This window comes from Cydia amplana, chromosome 8, assembly GCF_948474715.1.
Source record: "Cydia amplana chromosome 8, ilCydAmpl1.1, whole genome shotgun sequence".
Lineage (NCBI taxonomy): Eukaryota > Metazoa > Arthropoda > Insecta > Lepidoptera > Tortricidae > Cydia > Cydia amplana.
Window position 1 is genome coordinate 11,840,627 of NC_086076.1, and position 25,612 is coordinate 11,866,238.

General features: G+C 35.0%; 2 protein-coding genes across 5 annotated transcripts; both read right to left on the reverse strand.

Moving 5' to 3' along the window:
- Nucleotides 1–300: 300 nt before the first annotated feature.
- LOC134650444 (stomatin-2-like) lies at nucleotides 301–3,463 on the reverse strand. The gene is made up of 5 exons (XM_063505399.1): nucleotides 3,312–3,463; nucleotides 2,473–2,570; nucleotides 2,082–2,243; nucleotides 1,616–1,781; nucleotides 301–399 (listed from the first exon to the last, which is right to left on the reverse strand). Coding segments are annotated over exons 2-5 (429 nt in total). The 5' UTR covers nucleotides 2,475–2,570; nucleotides 3,312–3,463.
- Nucleotides 3,464–5,194: 1,731 nt separating this feature from the next.
- Nucleotides 5,195–13,427, reverse strand: LOC134650066 (band 7 protein AGAP004871-like). Of its 4 annotated transcripts, none has more exons than XM_063504891.1 (8): nucleotides 13,273–13,427; nucleotides 12,669–12,710; nucleotides 12,078–12,178; nucleotides 11,464–11,619; nucleotides 7,877–7,974; nucleotides 6,379–6,540; nucleotides 5,586–5,751; nucleotides 5,195–5,413 (listed from the first exon to the last, which is right to left on the reverse strand). In XM_063504891.1, exons 1-8 carry the CDS (start codon nucleotides 13,280–13,282, stop codon nucleotides 5,282–5,284), a joined length of 867 nt encoding a protein of 288 aa, XP_063360961.1. In that variant the 5' UTR covers nucleotides 13,283–13,427; the 3' UTR covers nucleotides 5,195–5,281. The 4 variants fall into 4 exon arrangements, with proteins under 4 accessions (XP_063360961.1, XP_063360962.1, XP_063360959.1 ...); XM_063504892.1 differs by having other exon boundaries at nucleotides 13,084–13,427; XM_063504889.1 differs by lacking the exon at nucleotides 13,273–13,427 and adding an exon at nucleotides 12,787–13,053.
- Between the last annotated feature and the right edge of the window lie 12,185 nt (nucleotides 13,428–25,612).

Consider the following 25,612-nt stretch of genomic DNA (forward strand, 5'->3'; position numbering starts at 1 on the left):
TTAAGACTTAAGAACCGAAATAAAACTTTACGTTAAATACAACAGGTTATCTCGGTGAATTAATAACCTTGGTGTCCTAGTCTTGAACGCGTAAAATCTTGATAAATCCCACTCTCAGAACTAACAGCCGAAGTTTGCATTTTCATATAATTAACCATTCAATGCTGTTTAGTAAGTTACAGTAGGATTTCTAAAAAAGTTGAGATGTATTTTTATCCTTTGACGGATGTGACATATTGATTTATCAGGAATACAGACTTTTTCTATTACGATTTGATTAAAAAAGGTTCTCATTGAAAATCACGTCTGGTATGCATCTGGTATTTGAAGAGGAAACGGAAAAAATATAGAAGTCGATTGCTGCGCTGCGACTGCATTAAGAGTTTGCAGATATCTTAGCTGAAAAAGAAAATATAAACAACGGGATAGAGTTTATCTAAGTTAAAGAATCTAACGTTGCTCATCGTCATCGCACAACTTTTCTTTTCTCGCTTCACTTCTGGTGATTCTTATCTAGATATTCAGTTTACGATTAGGAAAAACACAATTAACTGGAGCACGTTCTTCTTACTAAATAAAATGTACTTCATTTAATTAAACCTCTCTCTGTCTCTCTCTCTCTCCTCAGCATTCATTTCATTAAACCTAATACTTATAAATCTTATAATGGACCAATTTTTTTTCACCTCAGCAGCTCGAACTTTGCCACTTAAAAACAGTGAGCAAAATCGCAGTTTGCTCACTGAGTGAGACAAAATGAGCAAAATGCGATTTTGCTCACTGTTTTTAAGTAGCAAAGTACCCTTGTTCGAGCTGCTGAGGTGAAAACTTAATTGTTGGTATATCTTAAGAAAACATGAGTGAATAGGTAAGTGATGAAGAAGTAATACATTTTTCGGGTTATCTAATATGTTCTCACTGCTGAGGTGAAAAGTTTTTTGAACTACACGAGATCAAAGTTATTTACATCTCGTCATAGAGAAAAAAATACATAGAGTGCTCACTCCATACATCAGTTTTAGTACCAAAAAGACTATTAGCATCTAGCATCGAGTAGCGGAACTATCAGTACTGCTACTTGACAACAGATGTAGCCACCGACCGGAAAGTCTTATGCTGTTGAGATAAGACTTTCCGGTCGGTGCTACATCTATTGTCAAGTAGCAGTACTGATAGTTCCGCTACTCGATGCTAGATGTAGACACTGAAATGAATAGTCTGAACTGATGTATGGAGTGAGCACTCTATGTATATTTTTCTCTATGATCTCGTGCGCTTTTGAGTCCCTTACTACGCTCAAGATTCTAAATTAGATTCACTCGCTACGCTCGTATATCTATTATAGAATCTTTCGCTTGCACGGGACTCAAAATAAGCACTCGAAGAAATATCAAACTTTGATCTCTTGTTGTGCAAATAACTATTGTAGACTAAGTTATTTTATTAAAAAGCTCATAAGGTAAGCTCATAAGTATCCGATTTTATTTTACTTCATCAGCCCAAGGCCAAAAAGTTCACCTATAACCACATACTGAAGAGTCACCCGACCTTAATGCTAAAAGTAAAATTAGCTCAGAAAACTTTTTTAGTTATGCAATGGACGTAATGGTTTTACCAGCATGATTTGTGGATTTTGCATTATCATTTTAGATGCCTCTTGTAAGTATTCAGCGGTTTTTACTTCCCCCTCAGAAGCAATAATGTTTGCTTTCGCAATACGTCTTCCCTCGGCTTCAGCTGCCATAGCTTTTTGTAGTTCCACTGGTAATCCAATGTCTTTTCTGGAATTGTGAAAAATTGTAGTTCGATTCTTATTGTGAAATCATTCATTTATACCTACTTATTATAAATTCGATTCAATTTCAATTCTAATGATTTCTATTTTATAAACTTGACCTTATATAGTACATGTAGGTACAGTCCACATCAAATAGATCTGGACTGTGTGTGAAAGTGGCCAAATATACCCTAACACACCATGTTACTCGTACCATAAACAAAAGATGTGTTGTGGTATATTTAGCCACTCTGGCCATGTCTTTGTATGAGATGCTGACTGTATGATGTACATATATACCTACATTTCAACTTGTTCTATTTTGACGCCCCACTCAGCTGCCGCTCTTGCCACTTCAGTCTTCACCTGCAGACTAATTGACTCTCGAAGCGTAAGTACGTCCGTTAGTGAATGTTTACTTATTATATTCCTTAAGACGGAGATGGTCAGCATCTCTGTCGCATCCCTAAAAATTGTATGATCATTTTATTATTTTGATGATTCTATTACTTTTATAAAAATTAAATAAGTAATTAAGTGATATCGTAGACGTTTTTAGCCTTTCTCAGAAGAATAATTATATCAGTGCATGCGTTTCGGTCGGATTAAATCGAATCTTTACAAAATTCTATTAAATAAGTCGTATAGTTAGTATAAGTACTATTTTCTAAGAATTGATAACAAAAATAAATTACATGTGTGATCGAATGTTCAATAAACAATGGAGTGGCTTGTAAACACGGTAGTTTACTATTGCACCCACATTAGCCGTCACATAGTCCTTCGTTAATATCTGAAAATAAAAATAGGGCGAAGTGGAAGCAAAAGACACGGAAAGCTGACCCCATCACCATGTAAGAGAGAGAGAGAGAAAAATAAAAATATATTTTGTGCCATACCTAGTCGGTTGGATTACGTGTCCATGAACGGGCTCAATTTCTAGATAACGGATACATGTTTTGTTAGAACAATAGAATATGCCTGATATAAAAAAAAAAACGCTCTGACATATGGCAGACTACCTACGAGAATATCATATTTGATATATATTTTTATTTTAGATTTAAATTTAAATTTAGATATAATTTTGACTACATGTAATAGAAATAAGTTATACCTAATTACTGTTAATCTTCTTGATAATTAAAATATATATATATTTTTTTAAATTAGATAGACATTAATAATTAGAAATAGATTATAATTTGCTTGATGCTTAATTTGAATTTGTTGTAATGGAAATAATGTATTGACATGTAAAATACTTCTATTTTATCAATAAAAGTTTGATTGATTGATTGATTGATTGATTGACGTAGTGCATTTGGCGTAAAAATGCCAAGAACCAAATGGTACATGTTTGAAACAATTCATGTGTAGCAGTGGCGGCGCGTCAAACATATCCATAGGCAAGCCGGGGTTAATTTGACTTACATATTCCCCTTTACAACTCTGCTCAAATGTTCAAAAACAGCCGGAGTCGGTGGGAATCGGTTTTTATGGACGCACCGCCACGATGTGTAGATTAGATTACCAGTTGCGGTGGCAAGTTGATAGACTGCGTTCTGAGGTCTATCTGAATGACGGAGTCTGTACAAGGCACCACCCAGATGATGCCCGGACCGGCAGGAGAGTCATCGCGCACTCTCCCGAAGCGGAGGATAACCGCTCGTCTATATTCCTTTACCACCTGTATAATATATGTAGGTATAAATTGTTTATATGAGGATAAACGCGCAAAAATTGAAGTATCCGATTTTTTTGTTTTTGGTTTATACACAAAATATACCAAATTGTTGTTTTTGTTTACAAACAAAAATCGGTAGCATTATACTTACTTTGAAGCAACATAGTAGTGCTATTGGGCACAAAATAATTAGTAATATAGCCAGTGCCCGTATTATTCTTTCCTTTACGATCTCTTTTTGGATATCTGAAATTATGTTATAAATTTACGTTATTATACTTGTATTTACTCGTTTCCGCTAAGCTAGTTGGATATCGGTGGTTTGAAATCTCGTTAAATAATTATATCCGCTATAGTTTGGAACAATTGTTCCAAAATTTCGTTACCATCATTAAAAGTATTTGCCGTTTAAAAAAGTGTATAATGAAACGTCAGTATCTAATCTAATCTAATAATAACAATAAATTAACAATAACAATTCTACATGACATTAAAGATCCCCCCAACCCCACGCAAGCCTATTAGCAAAGACCGGGATTTATAGGCCCGTGAAATCCAAGGAGATATAAACAAAATAATATTATATTTATATCAAGAAGTCAACATTACAAGAGAAGCCATACAATGCTCCCCACACTAGGCTCATATATTTATTATTATTGTATTTTAATATTTTTAACATTCTACACCAACACTCAGAAGAGTTTATCCGAGATCATCAATTTAAACGCACCAAGATACAAAAACTGTTACCCAGGGGTTGATAGTTTTTGTAACATAATTTAAATTTCGTGAACTGCTAAGACCGGAACGATTATTTAATATTTATTGTTCTGTGCTAACAACTATGTGTAAAAATAATTATGTTCTTCATAGTTGAAACTTGAATAGAGATTTATAGTTAGTTAAAGTTTCAAAATACCTGTTAATAATGGTTGGGCAGGCTGCATTCCATTAGACTTGACACGAGGTAAAGAATTGGCCATGGTTAAAGTTTGTATAAATTTAAACCAATATAAAAGAAAAACTTGCGTTGAATCGCAGGGACAATTTACAAATGATTTACAATCAGACCTTGATAGCTCAATTTTGACAACAGACCAAAAACTAAAGAATAGAGGATTTAGGTATTCTAAGTATATTTATAGTTTGAGTTTTTATGCATTTGATTACTAACACCTATATAACTTGCACCTATCTAACACAAACCTACATAAAACCATCCAACCCATACTTCCTCGTGCTCCATGGTTCTCTTTCTGTAGGATGAACAGGCAAGATTTAATTGTTGCTCTTAGATTGCGATCTGGCCACATTCCTTTAAATAGTTTTGCGTTTATGATGCGTAATTTACGCTTTAAAAGTTGACTCGCCTAAATGTAACTTATGCGGAGTAGTTGAAGATATGTTTCATATTTCAATGGAATGTCGCCGAGGTGCTGCACAGCGTCGTTTGCTCAATGTCAGGTGCTATGACCTCGGCAGAGTCAATAGCATCCTGGCATGTCCAGCCTCCGAAGGCTGGGCTTCTTTATAATATGGTCAAGGCCCTCTTACAAATTAGAAATAGTGAAAGTTAGATTGTTGTAGTTTTATTAGAGAGCCACTATGAGGGTGGCATTTGTAAAAACCCTCTATAAATAAATAAAGATTAAAAAAAAATCTACATACATACCAAAGAGCAGTAAGTATACATTATAATATACATCAATGTACTAAATTCCAGATTCCTTAAAATGACTACGAGTAGGTTCATTAAGCAATTCACAGTAAAAATAAAAATGTGGCCATAACGCGTAGAAATATATTGTAATTAATTATATGGGTAATGACGCATTGCTTGGACCAGGAACTCCTAAGAATGTCTTCAGGAAATCCATTGGGAATGGAAATATTATTGTAGAGTTCTTCTCCGCTGAAATGGTATTCAATGACTGAAGATACCGGAGCTGAGGGCAATTTTTTTTGATTAAACAGTATTCCTATTTAAAAAAAAGTGTTAGTAATCTGCACAGTTGAACCTCGCATAAGATAAACCACAAATCACATTGGTAATAAGGGAACAGGACTTCATTATCTTGGATTTTATATGTAAGTATCAGTGCGATTATGCAAACTAACCTGAAGGGCCATAGGGTTATCTATCATGACTAGGGAGGCTTCTTTCAGCGCCTTGGAGGCTTTGATCTCGCCTTCGGCCGCGATAATCTTCGCGCGCGCCTCGCGGTCAGCCTCGGCTTCGGCGGCCATCGCGCGCTGCAGTTGTACTGGCAGTCTCACGTCTTTGCTGGACGACGGAGGAAATTGTCGTTATTTACTGAAGCTTGAGTATAACTAAAGTAATAATATAACTGTTTATAAACCTAACTGTAACACGTTGACAAGTAGTAAATAAGAAGTAAAATGTTTCGATGTAGATACCTATGTAATGAGACACCGGTATGCAACCAAAATTTAAAAAAAGATTCCTGTAATAAAAAAAAACTTCTCGGGGCTCATCTCTTTGCCTGACCAACATTTGCACATACTCCCCGCTGCTGTTGTCCAGATATGGCTAATAGTTTTTCAGGGAGACCGTAAAAAACTCCTGCTCCTGTAACATCCGATTCTTTATATGCACTTACATTTCGAGACGATCCACCTCGACACTCACAAATTCTTGGCCTTGTCTAAAATTGGCTTACATTATGTAGCAAAAGGCTTTCTAGTCAGGCAGTCGTCTACCGCAAATTCTATGACTGATACATCGTGCCGATACTTTCTCAAACTTACATCTCCACTCGCTTTACCTAGACATCCCCTGAATACGTGGTCTCATTTAGGTTGAGTAACATCATTTAGCGAAAGCCTTTCTGGTCAGGCAGTCGCTTATCGCACTTTATGATACATCGTGCCGATTCTTTCTCAAACTTACATCTCCACTCGCTCTACCTCCACACCCCATGGATCCGTGGCCTCGTCCAGATTGGCTTGCATCATGTGGCTGATGGCTTCTCGGTCAGACAGCAGCTGCGCCAGGTCACGCATGCCCAGCACGTTGCGCAGCGTCGTCGCAGCCAACAGTCGTGTGGATGCACTGGGTAGGTTTATACATGTTAAGGCGGGATTCCACCAGTGTGCGGAATTGTGTGGCACAAGTATTTCTGTACTGAATATGCTTGTGCCACACACTAGGGGAATCCAGCCTTTATAAAAATACTATATAATACATACATACCACGTGAATTGCCACGATTCATGCTGTCTTTTGTGGAAATGCAATGTTTCTGTTAATAAATGTATTTGTACGAGTATGTGTGAAACTATCATACATTTTGGCGAATAATATGTTGATGTTCTTTTTGAAATAACTGTTTATTATGCTCATTCGGGGTTGACGCCACCGTAGTAAAAGTTATTTAGTGAGACTTGCAGTACAGTCAGCAGCAGCTGCGCTCTTAAGGTGACAGTCCATTTCCAACCGCAGCTGCATTACTGTCAATTTTACTATGGAAATTGACAGTAACAGCGGCGCGTTCAGTACCAGTAGTGCAGCTGCAGTCAATGGAATGTTACCCTTATTCTGTTAACAATAAAGTCGCGTCAAGATAATTTTGAACAACTATTGCTACTGTCTGTACAAGAAAATCAATCAAGCTGCCCCAAAGTAACCTAAGAAGACAAAAGACGCTCAAACGACATTAAAAATGTTTTCATTGCTTTTAAAATGAATGTAAAATCAATTGAATAACAATCGTACCGTAGAAAATTGCAGCACTTCAAAAACGATCTCTTCATTTGAAATTTCTGAGACACACATCAATTTACATCGCTTATACATCTAAGGGTTGAAGACAGCAATAAACTTGATGAAATACAGACATGGACGCGTCGGCGTAAAGAAAATCCTTGACAAAAGCGTCGAGTTTCTTATAATATTAAATTTCACAGAAAAATATCTCAAAGCAGGAGCTGTCTAGACACAATCCTCACTCATAGTTTGTTCCCCTTTTTATGCTATGGTGTACTGTAGAATTCATATTAAATACTACTTTTACTCCTTTTTTATATCTTTGTAATTCCTGCCACGGCCGCATTTTTATCGTTTATGCATGTCACGTTCTAACAAGTATGTAAGTGCGAAAGTGACGGGCATAGTGATAGTCGATAAAAATGGAACCGTGCTGAGCCCGCTGGGCAGGTTATATTAAAATAGGTAGTGTAATTTATTAAGAACATTGGCCGAGACGAAACTAGATGAATCCGCTTTTGTAAGAATTATTTTGTCATACGTATACAAGAACAACTAAAGTTATCGTGGCGTATGTCAAGACAAAGTTACTAGTTGCATAATAATATGTTACGATGGTAAATGGCGATGTAACTTGTTTAGTTACTGGATTGTGCATCTAATTATTAATTTAATTATTTACCTGTAGTCCGCTACCTTCACGACTGCGTTCAAAGGTTCTTTTATCTTGTAGTACACTACGGCATCTACAGCTACTGTCACGGAGTCTCTCGTTAAAACCTGAAATTCAGATTAAAAATAGTGCTAGACTCGGTTGAAAGTAGAGACTAGAAAATAGCAGCGTATTAAAAAAAGCGGCCAAATGCGAGTCGGACTCGCCCAAGAAGGGTTCCGTATTTAGGCGATTTATGACGTATATAAAAAAAACTACTTACTAGATCTCGTTCAAACTAATTTTCGGTGGAAGTTTACATGGTAATGTACATCATATATTTTTTTTAGTTTTATCATTCTCTTATTTTAGAAGTTACAGGGGGGGGGACACATTTTACCACTTTGGAAGTGTCTCTCGCGCAAACTATTCAGTTTAGAAAAAAATGATATTAGAAACCTCAATATCATTTTTGAAGACCTATCCATAGATACCCCACACGTATGGGTTTGATGAAAAAAAAAATTTTGAGTTTCAGTTCGAAGTATGGGGAACCCCAAAAATTTATTGTTTATTTTTTTATTTTTGTGTGAAAATCTTAATGCGGTTCACAGAATACATCTACTTACCAAGTTTCAACAGTATAGTTCTTATAGTTTCGGAGAAAAGTGGCTGTGACATACGGACGGACAGACAGACGGACAGACAGACAGACAGACAGACAGACAGACAGACAGACACAGACAGACAGACATGACGAATCTATAAGGGTTCCGTTTTTTGCCATTTGGCTACGGAACCCTAAAAATACAGCATATTGCAACATCGTGTATAAGGCGATAAAACAATATTGAATACCTACCTATCGTGTGCATTATCGTACGTACACTTAAAGTCTATTTTTTTATTCGGTAGACTGAAATGACATTTCAAAGTATGAAATGACATTTTATGTTCATACTATGAACTGTCATTTCAGTCTACCGAATAAAAAAATAGACTTTACATTCTATAAACTCTAAATTAGTCGCTGAAAAAAGCAAAATCATCTTATTTTAGAAAATGCTCATTAGATACTTTAGGTTGCATATTAATATCGAGAATCAAAATACTACGGCGTACTAATTTATGAAATCTCATATCGAGCAAGTGTGGCTTTCGTATCAAAAAACATTTTCTTGTTTTTCTTTAACTGGCGTGAAGTTTCGCAAAATAGGAAAAAGTGACAGTTCTCTTGTGTCTGAGCCCTGAGGAGATCCTATTTGGGTTACTGAGTCAGTGACGTAAGTACATACATTGGTTCTGCTTTATCAATTAAAGGTTGTAAGTCGTAGTGGTGTCAAGGCTGATGCCTGCTGCCACAGGCTGCCAGCTTCCCACGACATTTGAACTCAGAAAATGTCATCAGGCGAAGTAAGTAGCTAGCACCTAGACTCACAGCTCTAATCTATTACATGTTGTACTTAATTGATAAAATTATAAACATTTTATCCCGCGTATCCCTGAACCTAATCATTAATCAATATCCCAGACGATTACGAAGCACGTATATAACGAACAAACATAACATTAATTGGTATTTATAGGTAAAAGAAAGTCTGGGTGATACTTGTTGCTTGCTGTGAACTTTTTTACGATCTCTGGCAAACCCTTGGGGGTTTGCTTTCTGCACGTTGAGAACTCCCTGGTATAGGTAAGTTAATCAATTTTATATTTACCCCTTTTGTTCATTAACTGGAATCTTATGGTAAACAGCATATCTTATTATATTATATATTTATATTTATATAACAACAATAAATAACGTGCAAGGGTGATTTTGATGCCTAATGAAAAATAAATAATCTAATGTGCCTAATAAATCAATTTAGCTGTCAGCTGTGGCGTGCCACTAGGTACTCCGCCATTCCCTTAAACCCTAGCTCATCAAGTATATTTAAATATTAATAAAAACATGCAAACCCGGAATCTAAAATCAATAACGACTGAACTGCAGAATCCCGTTCAGTTTACATTACGCTGCAGATTGAGGTCGGATCTGCGATCCGTCCGTTCCCGCGCATATTCGCGTGTCAAAATAAACGCGCGCGCACCGATTTATGATATTGACCATTTATTGGCGCGCCGCAATTATAACCTGCACTTACACTAATTTAGCCGTGTTTGTTAAGTATCACAATTGATTATTTTTATAAACCCAATAAATATTCGGACCTGGCTACATACCTGTTTCAAAACTTCTGTTCATTATCTCCTACTACCCTAAAGGTTGTCTTAGTTAGTATTAATTAAATTTGATACCTAATTTTTTATATTTTGTACCGAGTTCTCATTTAAATGTCTGCTGCAACTTTATATAGTGGGACGACTCCGAGGTCCTGTTTTCTACCTAGTACATATGTATAAGCGTGAGCGAAGCGTCTCCTTTTCAGCTTGACCAAAACATGCTTTCGTATTTCATCTACATATTGTATTTCTCAAACGATTATTTTTCATATCTCCTACAACCTTTACAGTCCGAGGTGTTATTTTTGATTGAGTAAGCACGTATAGTGCGAGCGAACCAACATTATGTTTCTTGTTTGGCTTAGGGTATTGAGACCCCAAAACTGCCGGGATACAGCGCCGCAGATGACGGCATTACGCTGAAGTAGATGGCCTGCGCAACCCAACAACATATACTGAAATACAAAAATTACCCGTAAGCCATATAATAAATAAATTTATTTATTTGCGACCAACTTAGATCAATTCAATAGGACAATTTTTATAATTTGGAAGGCTCGAATCCGATCGCAACTTACTTTTTGGCATAGACCTGTGATACGGCATTCTAAATCCAACTATTATTAGACAATGGGATTCAAAGACGGATTGTTTGTACGCCGTAAACCGTTGATTGATAGTTTAGAGGGCCATCAATTAATCGCAGCAGGAATGGGGTTAACTGTTTCAATACTACTGAATTCGTGGCAATAAAAATCATTGACGCGTTTACCTTTTTACAGTCGGGATGTTCTGAGAAAATGTTTACAGTGTTATAAGATACGGTCGCTGATTTTTATATGACAATTTGCTCTATTGATGTTAAACCGGGCATTTCTGGGCATTAGGCTTTAAATGCAAGGATAAATTCTACTCAACCGTTTAGTCTACGACTATACGAGTACAGTGTAGTGAAATATATCTGAGTAAATAATACATGAGTTACATGTACACTTATTTGATCTCACTCCGATATAAATAAGTAGTCAATGTTAGGTACTCCGTTATTGTCGTATATTTAGTGTAAGTTATATTAAACATATGTGATGTGGATCTACTTTAATAAAAAAGGCAACTGCCAGGAAAAATAATCACATGAAAACAAGATTATATTTGCAAGGGCAGACTCCAACCAAAACCTGACCAGGTTAAACTAATGAAAGGATTTTGGTTAAATTTGGCATATTTAGAAATTTAAAGGTATGAGACAAAGAATTTCCGGAAATACACCTCTTGTATATAGCATACTTAAAGGTATATATTAACCGTATTCAAAGCTCTGGCCACACCACTAATACCACAATGCTAGGTAATATTTTAATATCTAATGAATGATACCAATATATACTTACTTCTTGAGGCGGCACATCAAAAGACACAGTTCTTAAGTCCACCTTTCTATAGGTGTCTATACATGGCAGCACAAAAAACAATCCGGGGCCTCTCGCGCCGCCTTTTCTCAATCGGCCTAGCCTGAATATTACGGCGCGTTCAAATTCCTGCACCACCTGCAATTAAAGAGGGAGCTGCAATTCAATACTAAATCTGCTATCATAGCATTATTAGCTTAAGCATCTTTATTCAGGCCTGAACACATGAACAAGAAAGTCTTCTCAAATTGTAAACTGGTAACGTTGATAACCTTAATGGAAAATACTAAAGAATGTTATCAAATCCAATCATTTATTTTCAATTTTGGCGACATCACAGTGTTTCAGTTGCGTTGGGTTTCAGTGAAGGATTCGACAGAATTACGAGCCACAGAAACATTACACTCTACAGCTAGGTACGCTCACATAGCACGTGCACAACGAATTTGCAGTGTTCATGAATCGGCAACGCGCGTTACCTGCGCTACCTCTGGATTTGCAAGCTTCGAAAGCCTCAAAAGTACCTACTGTGCATAATAAGTATTAAGTTGAATTGTTATATGTTGTAGAAATAGATATAAAAATGCAAGTATTACCTTAAAGCACTCGAACAGCGAGAACGGGAATGTGATGATGACCAGGAGTAGAGACATGAAGGTCGCGAACCGCTCCACGCAGCCCACCGCCTCGGGGTTAGCTGTTGAAGACACTCGCTCAGCTCTTTATTCATGTATTTATCAATCTCAAGCAAAGGTTAGTTTGTTTACAATAAGGGTGTCAATGCCTTTAGTCAGGACGAATCTGTTTGAGCAGGTGAAATTCCACATTTTACCTTTTTTAGTCTGTCTTACGCAGATCATAAAGTAAGTTTATGTAATTGCAGTTGATCATAAAATAAATATGTAGGCACCTAATTGATACAGCCGTAGGGACGAAATAAGCATTGCAAATAAAGTTAAGGGTGCTTCAATTCAAAAATATAAAACTACGTTCGTTCATAACAACGAAGACCAGGAACAAAAAGGATGAATATAATACATTCTTTCTACTAAAAGTAAATAAATAATTCGGCCAGCGTCAATATATGGATAAGTAAAAGATGCAATCAAGTTGTCTAAATTAAGACAAAAGGATTAATAATGCACTCTTGTTATGAAACCAAGCAGGATACTAAGACAAGTACTTACGCATTTGTATCGTGATTGCGCAAGAAGTACCCGTATCGCAATCTAAAATGTTCAGACGCAAATATTAGAGCTTTATTACAACTTAGATAACGAAGCCTACCTACGGATAAGTACTCACGACTGGGTATATTGTCACGTCTAGTACTCATCGTTCTTAGTTCCGTGCGCATCTCGCCTGTTAACTTCACTCACTATTGTTACTCCAAATATTATAACAACTAATGCTCATAACAGCGTTTGACTCGGCAAACAAGCTCAGACTGCGCTGACACACGGACTTAATGCCAGAAGAGCCCGGCCTGTTTACACAACCCAAAAAGCCGATTCCAACTAAAAATATCAATTACAATGCGATGTTCCACAACAACAATAAAGCTAAATCACCGGGTGCAAGCGCTTAGTAAAAATTATTTACGTATTTCGAGGTAGCACTCCACTTCGCCAGAGTTCTTGTCGTTGCAACCGAAATCCATGTGGCGAGAGAAGCGCAGCGTCACGCGCATGAATATGACAATATTAACTTATAAGTGTCTTCTAATCGGTGGCTCTATGGATACTAAGGTGTGCTGGCAAGTGAGGATGTTAAAATAAATAAATAACGCACTTTCAGGCATGTTGGTTCGGCGCCGCTCGCGCGGGCGCTCCCGCCGCGAGATGATCCTAATTGTGGGATTTAGGTATTTCTGAAGCGGCTTGCGCCTGCATGCAATTTATTAGCGGATGTTTACATTATTTTATAAGGGTCATGAAATCGTTAGGTTTTTGTTGTAAGTGTAGATATTAGTTATGGAAATTGGCAAGAAACTTTTGTGGACCAAATGGTTACCACCCGAATTTGGTTTGCCAAATTTTCGTTTGGCCAAAAGCCTTTTTTTATACTAGGTATTTAATTTTTAATATGGTTTTATGACCTGGAAAAAGCGCTGGTGGCCTAGCGGTAAGAGCGTGCGACTTGCAATCCGGAGGTCGCGGGTTCGAACCCCGGCTCGTACCAATGAGTTTTTCGGAACTTATGTACGAAATATCTTTTGATATTTACCAGTCGCTTTTCGGTGAAGAAAAACATCGTAAGGAAACCGGACTAATCCCAATACGGGCCTAGTTTACCCTCTGGGCTGGAAGGTCAGATGGCAGTCGCTTTCGTAAAAACTAGTGCCCACGCCAATTACTGGGATTAGTTGCCAAGCGGACCCCAGGCTCCCATGAGCTGTGGCAAAATGCCGGGATAACGCGAGGAAGATGAAGATGATGATGGTTTTATGACCTGACCAGGGTGTTGTTTAAGTTCAGATAAAATTATGATTTAAGAAAATGCTCATTCTCATAAATAATATTTCGTCAATTAATATGTATACCGGATAAAAATATAACACCGATGAGTTACATACAGGACCATATTAAAAAAAAAACCATAACTATCACGTATCTAAACCACACCACCATATCTAACATAACTAGAAAAAATCAAACTTTATTTTCATTATCGCTCTGTTGAATCAGATATGTTTATTAGTTTAACATAAATATCTCCAGTCAAACATTAAGACGTTAACCAAAATAATGTCAGTGAATTAAACCCACATAATACATTAGACAAATCTCGTTAACCTAACTTCATTTCCTCGAATAGACGTCAGAGTTTCTTCGCTACGAAAACTGCGACAATAACAAGATTAAACGTCGGATATGTCAATTAAATTAAATATTGTAAGCTTGCATTTCTCGTATGCTTTAGTACGAGTAAAACGATCAAACTCACTAGTTCATAAATTCATTAGTCGACTGATTATAAATAGTTAGATTACTATTTTTTAAACCCGACTGATGGCAAACATCGGTCTACCTATATAGGTCACAGCTCTGTCAAACTTCGAGTCAATGTCTAATGTCCATGCATAACCGTATCTTTGATCTCATCGTCTCTGTTTGAATGCTATTTCTGTTTAATTAATATAGAAGGTGTAAATCTGTCCGGAACGGTCTTGTCTACATATACATTACTCATTTCATTGATGAAGACAGCTATTATATGAAGTGTCTTGAGTGGAACTGACGTTTATAAAATAAACTTATTTATACATTTATAAAATGGAAACAACAAAATTAATACTGCAAATGAATCTAGGAATGAAATTATTATGACGTCATGATGCCAGGGCTAAGGCATCATGACGTCATAATAATTCAATTTTACTGTGTAGAAGTGATTTATGAAATCAGCGATTTTAATACCCACAGGTATTACATAAACAAATTTGAATCTCTGATTTAAACTTTCACGATTTTTACACATTATTAAATTGTACAACGGATCTTAATCGCGTATCTTAGTTTTAAGATTTACCTCCGACGTTTCGAGGACGGCGTTGTCCCCGTGGTTTCGGAGAAGACTTAAAATTTTAAATTCATGAGGTACTTTTCTGGATGTCGTGCTTTGAGTTAGCTTTTATTGGTAGGTATTATTTAATACCGTGATTTCCGTATACTTAAGCCCTATATGGTTTATAATCAACCGTTATGAAATCATTTCAACAAAATGTTCATCCAATGCCCATGATATATTATTATTATCCTACTTTGTAAAACATTACGTAACTATCTGGGGTACTGTAATTATTGGATCAGTATCTCGGCTTGAATATTATCTAAAGTATGTATATGGTTCACTCCATACATTCCCATGGCACGGTTATTGGTCCTATTAGGCCTCAAATGGTAAGCAGTTCACATTTTTCTCTCGAACTTTAAAGTTAGTGTGAGTATGAATAGTTAGACATACATCGCGGGGTTTCGAGTATTTATTGATATGTATTAAGTCTCTTGTCTCTTTATTATATCTATATATATAAATGCAAGTGTCCTGACTGACTGACTGACTGACTGACTGACTGACTGATTCATCAACGCAGAGCCGAAACTACAAAAGCTAGAAAGTTGAAATTTGCACACTAGGTTGAATTTATAAAGTGTACAAGAGATAAGAAGCGATTTTGAAAAATTCAACCCCTAAGGGGGTTAAAAAGGGGATGAAAGGTTGTATGGGGTGCAAGTTTTATTTTAAGATAGGAATTTGAAACTTTGTAAAAATGTACTATATTAAAAAACAAGAAAACTAATTTCTGCGTTTTCGAAAATTCATCCCCCAAGGTGGTGAAAAAGGAGTTGAAAGTTTGTATGGAGATCAAATATTTTTGTGAGTGTTGAACTTGAAACTTTGTATATGGGGATATTATTATAAGACGGGAAAAGTAATTTCAGCGTTTTTGAAAATTCATCCCCTAACAGGGTTAAAAAGGGGTTGAAAATTTGAATCCATTACAAATGCTTTGAAACTTCTTAGAAAGGCATAATAGCCGATGACAAAAAAAAATAATTGCGACGTTTTAGGTAATTCAACCCCTAAGGGGGTAAAAAAGGGGATGAAACTTTGTCCTGGGGTGCAAATTTTATTTTAAGCTAGGACCTTGAAACTTCGTAAAAAGGTATTAAATTAAAAAACAAGAAAACTAATTTCAGCGTTTTTAAAAATTCATCCCCCAAGGTGGTAAAAAAGGGGTTGAAAATTTGTACGGAGATCAAATATTTTTGAGAGTGCGGGACTTGAATCTTTGTATTTGGGGATATTATTAAAATACAGGAAAAGTAATTTCAGCGTTTTGTAAAATTCTACCCCTAACAGGGTTAAACAGGGGTTGAAAGTTTGAATCCATTACAAATGCTTTGAAACTTCTTAGAAAGGCATAATAGCCGATTACAAAAAAAAGTAATTGCAACGTTTTTGGAAATTTAACCCCTAAGGGGGTTAAAAAGGGGATGAAAGTTCGTCATAGGGTGCAAATTTTATTTTAAGCTAGGAACTTGAAACTTTGCAAAAAGATATTAAATTAAGATACAAGAAAACAAATTTCAGCGTTTTTAAAAAATCATCCCCCAAGGTGGTAAAACATGGGGTTGAAAATTTGTACGGATATCAAATATTTTTGAGAGTGCGGGACTTGAATCTTTGTATTTGATGATATTATTAGAAGACAGGACAAGTTATTTCAGTGTTTTGTAAAATTAATCCCCTAACAGGGTTAAAAAGGGGTTGAAAGTTTGTATGGAGTTCAAATTTTATTTTAAGCTAGGAACTTGAAACTTCGTAAAAATATATGTTATTAAAATACAAGAAAACTAATTTCAGCGTTTTTGAATATTCATCCCCTAAAGTGGTGAAAAAGGGGTTGAAAGTTTGTAAGGATATCAAACATTTTTTCGAACGCAGGACTTGAATCTTTGTATTTGGGGATATTATTAAAATACAGGAAAAGTAATTTCAGCGTTTTGTAAAATTCATCCCCTAACAGGGTTAAACAGGGGTTGAAAGTTTGAATCCATTACAAATGCTTTGAAACTTTTTAGAAAGGCATAATAGCCGATTACAAAAAAAAGTAATTGCAACGTTTTTGGAAATTTAACCCCTAAGGGGGTTAAAAAGGGAATGAAAGTTCGTCATAGGGTGCAAATTTTATTTTAAGCTAGGAACTTGAAACTTCGTAAAAAGGTATTAAATTAGAAACAAGAAAACTAATTTCAGCGTTTTTAAAAATTCATCCCCCAAGGTGGTAAAAAAGAGGTTGAAAATTTGTACGGAGATCAAATATTTTTGAGAGTGCGGGACTTGAATCTTTGTATTTGGGGATATTATTAAAATACAGGAAAAGTAATTTCAGCGTTTTGTAAAATTCTACCCCTAACAGGGTTAAACAGGGGTTGAAAGTTTGAATCCATTACAAATGCTTTGAAACTTCTTAGAAATGCATAATAGCCGATTACAAAAAAAAGTAATTGCAACGTTTTTGGAAATTTAACCCCTAAGGGGGTTAAAAAGGGGATGAAAGTTCGTCATAGGGTGCAAATTTTATTTTAAGCTAGGAACTTGAAACTTTGCAAAAAGGTATTAAATTAAGATACAAGAAAACAAATTTCAGCGTTTTTAAAAAATCATCCCCCAAGGTGGTAAAACATGGGGTTGAAAATTTGTACGGATATCAAATATTTTTGAGAGTGCGGGACTTGAATCTTTGTATTTGATGATATTATTAGAAGACAGGACAAGTTATTTCAGTGTTTTGTAAAATTAATCCCCTAACAGGGTTAAAAAGGGGTTGAAAGTTTGTATGGAGTTCAAATTTTATTTTAAGCTAGGAACTTGAAACTTCGTAAAAATATATGATATTAAAATACAAGAAAACTAATTTCAGCGTTTTTGAATATTCATCCCCTAAAGTGGTGAAAAAGGGGTTGAAAGTTTGTAAGGATATCAAACATTTTTTCGAACGCAGGACTTGAATCTTTGTATTTGGGGATATTATTAAAATACAGGAAAAGTAATTTCAGCGTTTTGTAAAATTCATCCCCTAACAGGGTTAAACAGGGGTTGAAAGTTTGAATCCATTACAAATGCTTTGAAACTTTTTAGAAAGGCATAATAGCCGATTACAAAAAAAAGTAATTGCAACGTTTTTGGAAATTTAACCCCTAAGGGGGTTAAAAAGGGAATGAAAGTTCGTCATAGGGTGCAAATTTTATTTTAAGCTAGGAACTTGAAACTTCGTAAAAAGGTATTAAATTAGAAACAAGAAAACTAATTTCAGCGTTTTTAAAAATTCATCCCCCAAGGTGGTAAAAAAGAGGTTGAAAATTTGTACGGAGATCAAATATTTTTGAGAGTGCGGGACTTGAATCTTTGTATTTGGGGATATTATTAAAATACAGGAAAAGTAATTTCAGCGTTTTGTAAAATTCTACCCCTAACAGGGTTAAACAGGGGTTGAAAGTTTGAATCCATTACAAATGCTTTGAAACTTCTTAGAAATGCATAATAGCCGATTACAAAAAAAAGTAATTGCAACGTTTTTGGAAATTTAACCCCTAAGGGGGTTAAAAAGGGGATGAAAGTTCGTCATAGGGTGCAAATTTTATTTTAAGCTAGGAACTTGAAACTTTGCAAAAAGGTATTAAATTAAGATACAAGAAAACAAATTTCAGCGTTTTTAAAAAATCATCCCCCAAGGTGGTAAAACATGGGGTTGAAAATTTGTACGGATATCAAATATTTTTGAGAGTGCGGGACTTGAATCTTTGTATTTGATGATATTATTAGAAGACAGGACAAGTTATTTCAGTGTTTTGTAAAATTAATCCCCTAACAGGGTTAAAAAGGGGTTGAAAGTTTGTATGGAGTTCAAATTTTATTTTAAGCTAGGAACTTGAAACTTCGTAAAAATATATGATATTAAAATACAAGAAAACTAATTTCAGCGTTTTTGAATATTCATCCCCTAAAGTGGTGAAAAAGGGGTTGAAAGTTTGTAAGGATATCAAACATTTTTTCGAACGCAGGACTTGAATCTTTGTATTTGGGGATATTATTAAAATACAGGAAAAGTAATTTCAGCGTTTTGTAAAATTCATCCCCTAACAGGGTTAAACAGGGGTTGAAAGTTTGAATCCATTACAAATGCTTTGAAACTTCTTAGAAAGGCATAATAGCCGATTACAAAAAAAAGTAATTGCAACGTTTTTGGAAATTCAACCCCTAAGGGGGTTAAAAAGTGGATGAAAGTTCGTCTTAGGGTGCAAATTTTATTTTAAGCTAGGAACTTGAATCTTTGCAAAAAGGTATTAAATTAAGATACAAGAAAACAAATTTCAGCGTTTTTAAAAAATCATCCCCCAAGGTGGTAAAACATGGGGTTGAAAATTTGTACGGATATCAAATATTTTTGAGAGTGCGGGACTTGAATCTTTGTATTTGATGATATTATTAGAAGACAGGACAAGTTATTTCAGTGTTTTGTAAAATTAATCCCCTAACAGGGTTAAAAAGGGGTTGAAAGTTTGTATGGAGTTCAAATTTTATTTTAAGCTAGGAACTTGAAACTTCGTAAAAATATATGTTATTAAAATACAAGAAAACTAATTTCAGCGTTTTTGAATATTCATCCCCTAAAGTGGTGAAAAAGGGGTTGAAAGTTTGTATGGATATCAAACATTTTTTCGAACGCGGGACTTGAATCTTTGTATTTCGGGATATTATTAAAATACAGGAAAAGTAATTTCAGCGTTTTGTAAAATTCATCCCCTAACAGGGTTAAACAGGGGTTGAAAGTTTGAATCCATTACAAATGCTTTGAAACTTTTTAGAAAGGCATAATAGCCGATTACAAAAAAAGTAATTGCAACGTTTTTGGAAATTCAACCCCTAAGGGGGTTAAAAAGGGGATGAAAGTTCGTCTTAGGGTGCAAATTTTATTTAAAGCTAGGAACTTGCAACTTCGTAAATAGGTAGTTAGGTAGTAGGTTTTATTAAATAGAGGACATGAAAATCTTCTAAGGGGGTTTAGAGGGATTACATCGAGGACAATTTTATTCAGTTAGGGGCTTGAAACTTCGTACCTAGGTTGTGAAAGAAAAGTCTCATGCGTTGTATAATATTAATAATTAAGAAATGATTAACCGTCCTACCGCAATCTCTTGCTGCATAATGTTCTAAGCTAATGTAGAATATATAACCACCAATATACAAATCCACGCGTACGAAGTCGCGGGCAACAGCTAGTCTATATATATAAATGCACGTGTCCTGACTGATTGACTGACTGACTGACTGACTGACTGACTCATCAACGTAGAGCCGAAACTACAAATGCTAGAAAGTTGAAATTTGGACACTAGGTTGCATTTATAAAATGTATAAGAGCTAAGGAGCGATTTTGAGAAATTCAACCCCTAAGGGGGTTAAAAAGGGGATGAAAGTTTGTATGGGGTTCAAGTTTTATTTTGAGCTAGGAAATTGAAACTTTGTAAAAATGTACTATATTAAAAAACAAGAAAATTAATTTCTGCGTTTTCGAAAATTCATCCCCCAAGGTGGTGAAAAAGGGGTTGAAAGTTTATATGGAGATCAAATATTTTTGTGAGTGTTGGACTTGAAACTTTGTATATGGGGATACTATTATAAGACGGGAAAAGTAATTTCAGCGTTTTTGAAAATTCATCCCCTAACAGGGTTAAAAAGGGGTTGAAAGTTTGAATCCATTACAAATGCTTTGAAACTTCTTAGAAAGGCATAATAGCCGATGACAAAAAAAAGTAATTGCGACGTTTTAGGTAATTCAACCTCTAAGGGGGTAAAAAAGGGGATGAAACTTTGTCCTGGGGTGCAAATTTTATTTTAAGCTAGGACCTTGAAACTTCGTAAAAAGGTATTAAATTAAAAAACAAGAAAACTAATTTCAGCGTTTTTAAAAATTCATCCCCCAAGGTGGTAAAAAAGGGGTTGAAAATTTGTACGGAGATCAAATATTTTTGAGAGTGCGGGACTTGAATCTTTGTATTTGGGGATATTATTAAAATACAGGAAAAGTAATTTCAGCGTTTTGTAAAATTCATCCCCTAACAGGGTTTAAACAGGGGTTGAAAGATTGAATCCATTACAAATGCTTTGAAACTTCTTAGAAAGGCATAATAGCCGATGACAAAAAAAAGTAATTGCGACGTTTTAGGTAATTCAACCTCTAAGGGGGTAAAAAAGGGGATGAAACTTTGTCCTGCGGTGCAAATTTTATTTTAAGCTAGGACCTTGAAACTTCGTAAAAAGGTATTAAATTAAAAAACAAGAAAATTAATTTCTGCGTTTTCGAAAATTCACCCCCAAGGTGGTGAAAAAGGGGTTGAAAGTTTGTATGGAGATGAAATATTTTTGTGAGTGTTGTATATGGGGATATTATTATAAGAAGGAAAAGTAATTTCAGCGTTTTTGAAAATTCATCCCCTAACAGGGTTAAAAAGGGGTTGAAAGTTTGAATCCATTACAAATGCTTTGAAACTTCTTAGAAAGGCATAATAGCCGATGACAAAAAAAAGTAATTGCGACGTTTTAGTTAATTAAACCTCTAAGGGGGTAAAAAAGGGGATGAAACTTTGTCCTGTGGTGCAAATTTTATTTTAAGCTAGGACCTTGAAACTTCGTAAAAAGGTATTAAATTAAAAAATAAGAAAACTAATTTCAGCGTTTTTAAAAATTCATCCCCCAAGGTGGTAAAAAAGGGGTTGAAAATTTGTACGGAGATCAAATATTTTTGAGAGTGCGGGACTTGAATCTTTGTATTTGGGGATATTATTAAAATACAGGAAAAGTAATTTCAGCGTTTTGTAAAATTCATCCCCTAACAGGGTTAAACAGGGGTTGAAAGATTGAATCCATTACAAATGCTTTGAAACTTCTTAGAAACGCATAATAGCCGATGACAAAAAAAAGTAATTGCGACGTTTTATGTAACTCAACCTCTAAGGGGGTAAAAAAGGGGATGAAACTTTGTCCTGGGGTGCAAATTTTATTTTAAGCTAGGACCTTAAAACTTCGTAAAAAGGTATTAAATTAAAAAACAAAACTAATTTCAGCATTTTTAAAAATTCATCCCCCAAGGTGGTAAAAAAGGAGTGGAAAATTTGTACGGAGATCAAATATTTTTGAGAGTGCGGGACTTGAATCTTTGTATTTGGGGATATTATTAAAATACAGGAAAAGTAATTTCAGCGTTTTGTAAAATTCATCCCCTAACAGGGTTAAACAGGGGTTGAAAGTTTGAATTCATTACAAATGCTTTGAAACTTCTTAGAAAGGCATAATAGCCGATAACAAAAAAAAAAGTAATTGCAACGTTTTTGGAAATTCAACCCCTAAGGGGGTTAAAAAGGGGATGAAAGTTCGTCTTAGGGTGCAAATTTTATTTTAAGCTACGAACTTGAAACTTTGCAAATAGGTATTAAATTAAGATACAAGAAAACAAATTTCAGCGTTTTTAAAAATTCATCCCTCAAGGTGGTAAAACATGGGGTTAAAAATTTGTACGGATATCAAATATTTTTGAGAGTGCGGGACTTGAATCTTTGTATTTGGGGATATTATTAGAAGACAGGAAAAGTTATTTCAGCGTTTGGTAAAATTCATCCCCTAACAGGGTTAAAAAGGGGTTGAAAGTTTGTATGGCGTTTAAATTTTATTTTAAGCTAGGAACTTGAAACGTCGTAAAAATATATGTTATTAAAATACAAGAAAACTAATTTCAGCGTATTTGAATATTCATCCCCTAAAGTGGTGAAAAAGGGGTTGAAAGTTTGTATGGATATCAAACATTTTTTCGAACGCGGGACTTGAATCTTTGTATTTGGGGATATTATTAAAATACAGGAAAAGTGATTTCAGCGTTTTGTAAAATTCATCCCCTAACAGGGTTAAACAGGGGTTGAAAGTTTGAATCCATTACAAATGCTTTGAAACTTCTTAGAAAGGCATAATAGCCGATAACAAAAAAAAGTAATTGCAACGTTTTTGGAAATTCAACCCCTATGGGGGTTAAAAAGGGGATGAAAGTTCGTCTTAGCGTGCAAATTTTATTTTAAGCTACGAACTTGAAACTTTGCAAATAGATATTAAATTAAGATACAAGAAAACAAATTTCAGCGTTTTTAAAAATTCATCCCCCAAGGTGTTAAAAATTTGTACGGATATAAAATATTTTTGAGAGTGCGGGACTTGAATCTTTGTATTTGGGGATATTATTAGAAGACAGGAAAAGTTATTTCAGTTTTGGTAAAATTCATCCCCTAACAGGGTTAAAAAGGGGTTGAAAGTTTGTATGGCGTTCAAATTTTATTTTAAGCTAGGAACTTGAAACTTCGTAAAAATATATGTTATTAAAATACAAGAAAACTAATTTCAGCGTTTTTGAATATTCATGTAAAGTGGTGAAAAAGGGGTTGAAAGTTTGTATGGATATCAAACATTTTTTCGAACGCGGGACTTGAATCTTTGTATTTCGGGATATTATTAAAATACAGGAAAAGTAATTTCAGCGTTTTGTAAAATTCATCCCCTAACAGGGTTAAACAGGGGTTGAAAGTTTGAATACATTACAAATGCTTTGAAACTTCTTAGAAAGGCATAATAGCCGATGACAAAAAAAAGTAATTGCAACGTTTTTGGAAATTCAACCCCTAAGGGGGTTAAAAAGGGGATTAAAGTTCGTCTTAGGGTGCAAATTTTATTTTAAGCTAGGAACTTGAAACTTTGCAAAAAGGTATTGAATTAAGATACAAGAAAACAAATTTCAGCGTTTTTAAAAATTCATCCCCCAAGGTGGTAAAACATGGGGTTGAAAATTTGTACGGATATCAAATATTTTTGAGAGTGCGGGACTTGAATCTTTGTATTTGGGGATATTATTAGAAGACAGGTTAAGTTATTTCAGCGTTTTGTATAATTCATCCCCTAACAGGGTTAAACAGGGGTTGAAAGTTTGAATCCATTTCAAATGCTTTGAAACTTCTTAGAAAGGCATAATAGCCGATTACAAAAAAAGTAATTGCAACGTTTTTGGAAATTCAACCCCTAAGGGGGTTAAAAAGGGGATGAAAGTTCGTCTTAGGGTGCAAATTTTATTTTAAGCTAGGAAATTGAAACTTTGCAAAAAGTTATTGAATTAAGATACAAGAAAACAAATTTCAGTGTTTTTAAAAATTCATCCCCCAAGGTGGTAAAACATGGGGTTGAAAATTTGTACGGATATCAAATATTTTTGAGAGTTCGGGACTTGAATCTTTGTATTTGGGGATATTATTAGAAGACAGGAAAAGTTATTTCAGCGTTTTGTAAATCCCCTAACAGGGTTAAAAAGGGGTTGAAATTTTGTATGGAGTTCAAATTTTATTTTAAGCTAGGAACTTGAAACTTCGTAAATATATATGTTATTAAAATACAAGAAAACTAATTTCAGCGTTATTGAATATTCATCCCCTAAAGTGGTGAAAAAGGGGTTGAAAGTTTGTATGGATATCAAACATTTTTTCGAACGCGGGACTTGAATCTTTGTATTTCGGGATATTATTAAAATTCAGGGAAAGTAATTTCAGCGTTTTGTATAATTCATCCCCTAACAGGGTTAAACAGGGGTTGAATGTTTGAATCCATTACAAATGCTTTGAAACTTCTTAGAAAGCCATAATAGCCGATTACAAAAAAAGTAATTGCAACGTTTTTGGAAATTCAACCCCTAAGGGGGTTAAAAAGGGGATGATAGTTCGTCTTAGGGTGCAAATTTTATTTAAAGCTAGGAACTTGAAACTTCGTAAATATGTAGTTAGGTAGTAGGTTTTATTAAGGTGACGGTAGAGGTGGGTAAATTTTCAGATTCTGTCAATTTACCCCATTTCACACACAAGCGCACTTCACGCACACTACCTCACTTTACTGGGATAGGTCACTGACCCATCAAGTTTTTTTTAAGATAGCGTTTTGAGTTTAGTGGCCTCCTTTTAGGAAAAGCGTTCCATTGAAAGAAGAAAGAGAAACAATACATTTAATCTTGCTTTCCTTGTCTGTTCATGTCACACGTGACGTATTTAAATTCTAATAATTCATTTGGTTGTTGACAATTTTCTACATTATGGCTTTGTCGAGATACGCGTTTTCTAAAGTTAAACCGAATAAAACCAGATGTCATTAAGTCAGATGTAAAATTTTATTTACTACTCTATACGACTTTTCATAAGGCTCAAAATCAATTAAATGAGAATTTAAATAAATAAAGTTCCGGCAGGGTGCAAAATTTAATTAAGGCGGACAAAATAAAATTTGAAAATATATGGAAACAGTGTTGGCTAATGTACCCCTAATATCTTTACCGATTTACTTTTATGTGGTATATTCGCCTTTTGTTTCACTATTAAATTAATACAATTAAAATAAAAAATATTATACCGGTATTCCACCGGTATTATTTCAGTGCTGAAGCGATTATCTTCGATCGTAGCCTTGATAATGTAGGTGTTGATAGTTACTTACGGCGGTAGGAGCGGCAATGAACCCCGTGCAGAGTAGAACGTGAGGTGCGTTGGGA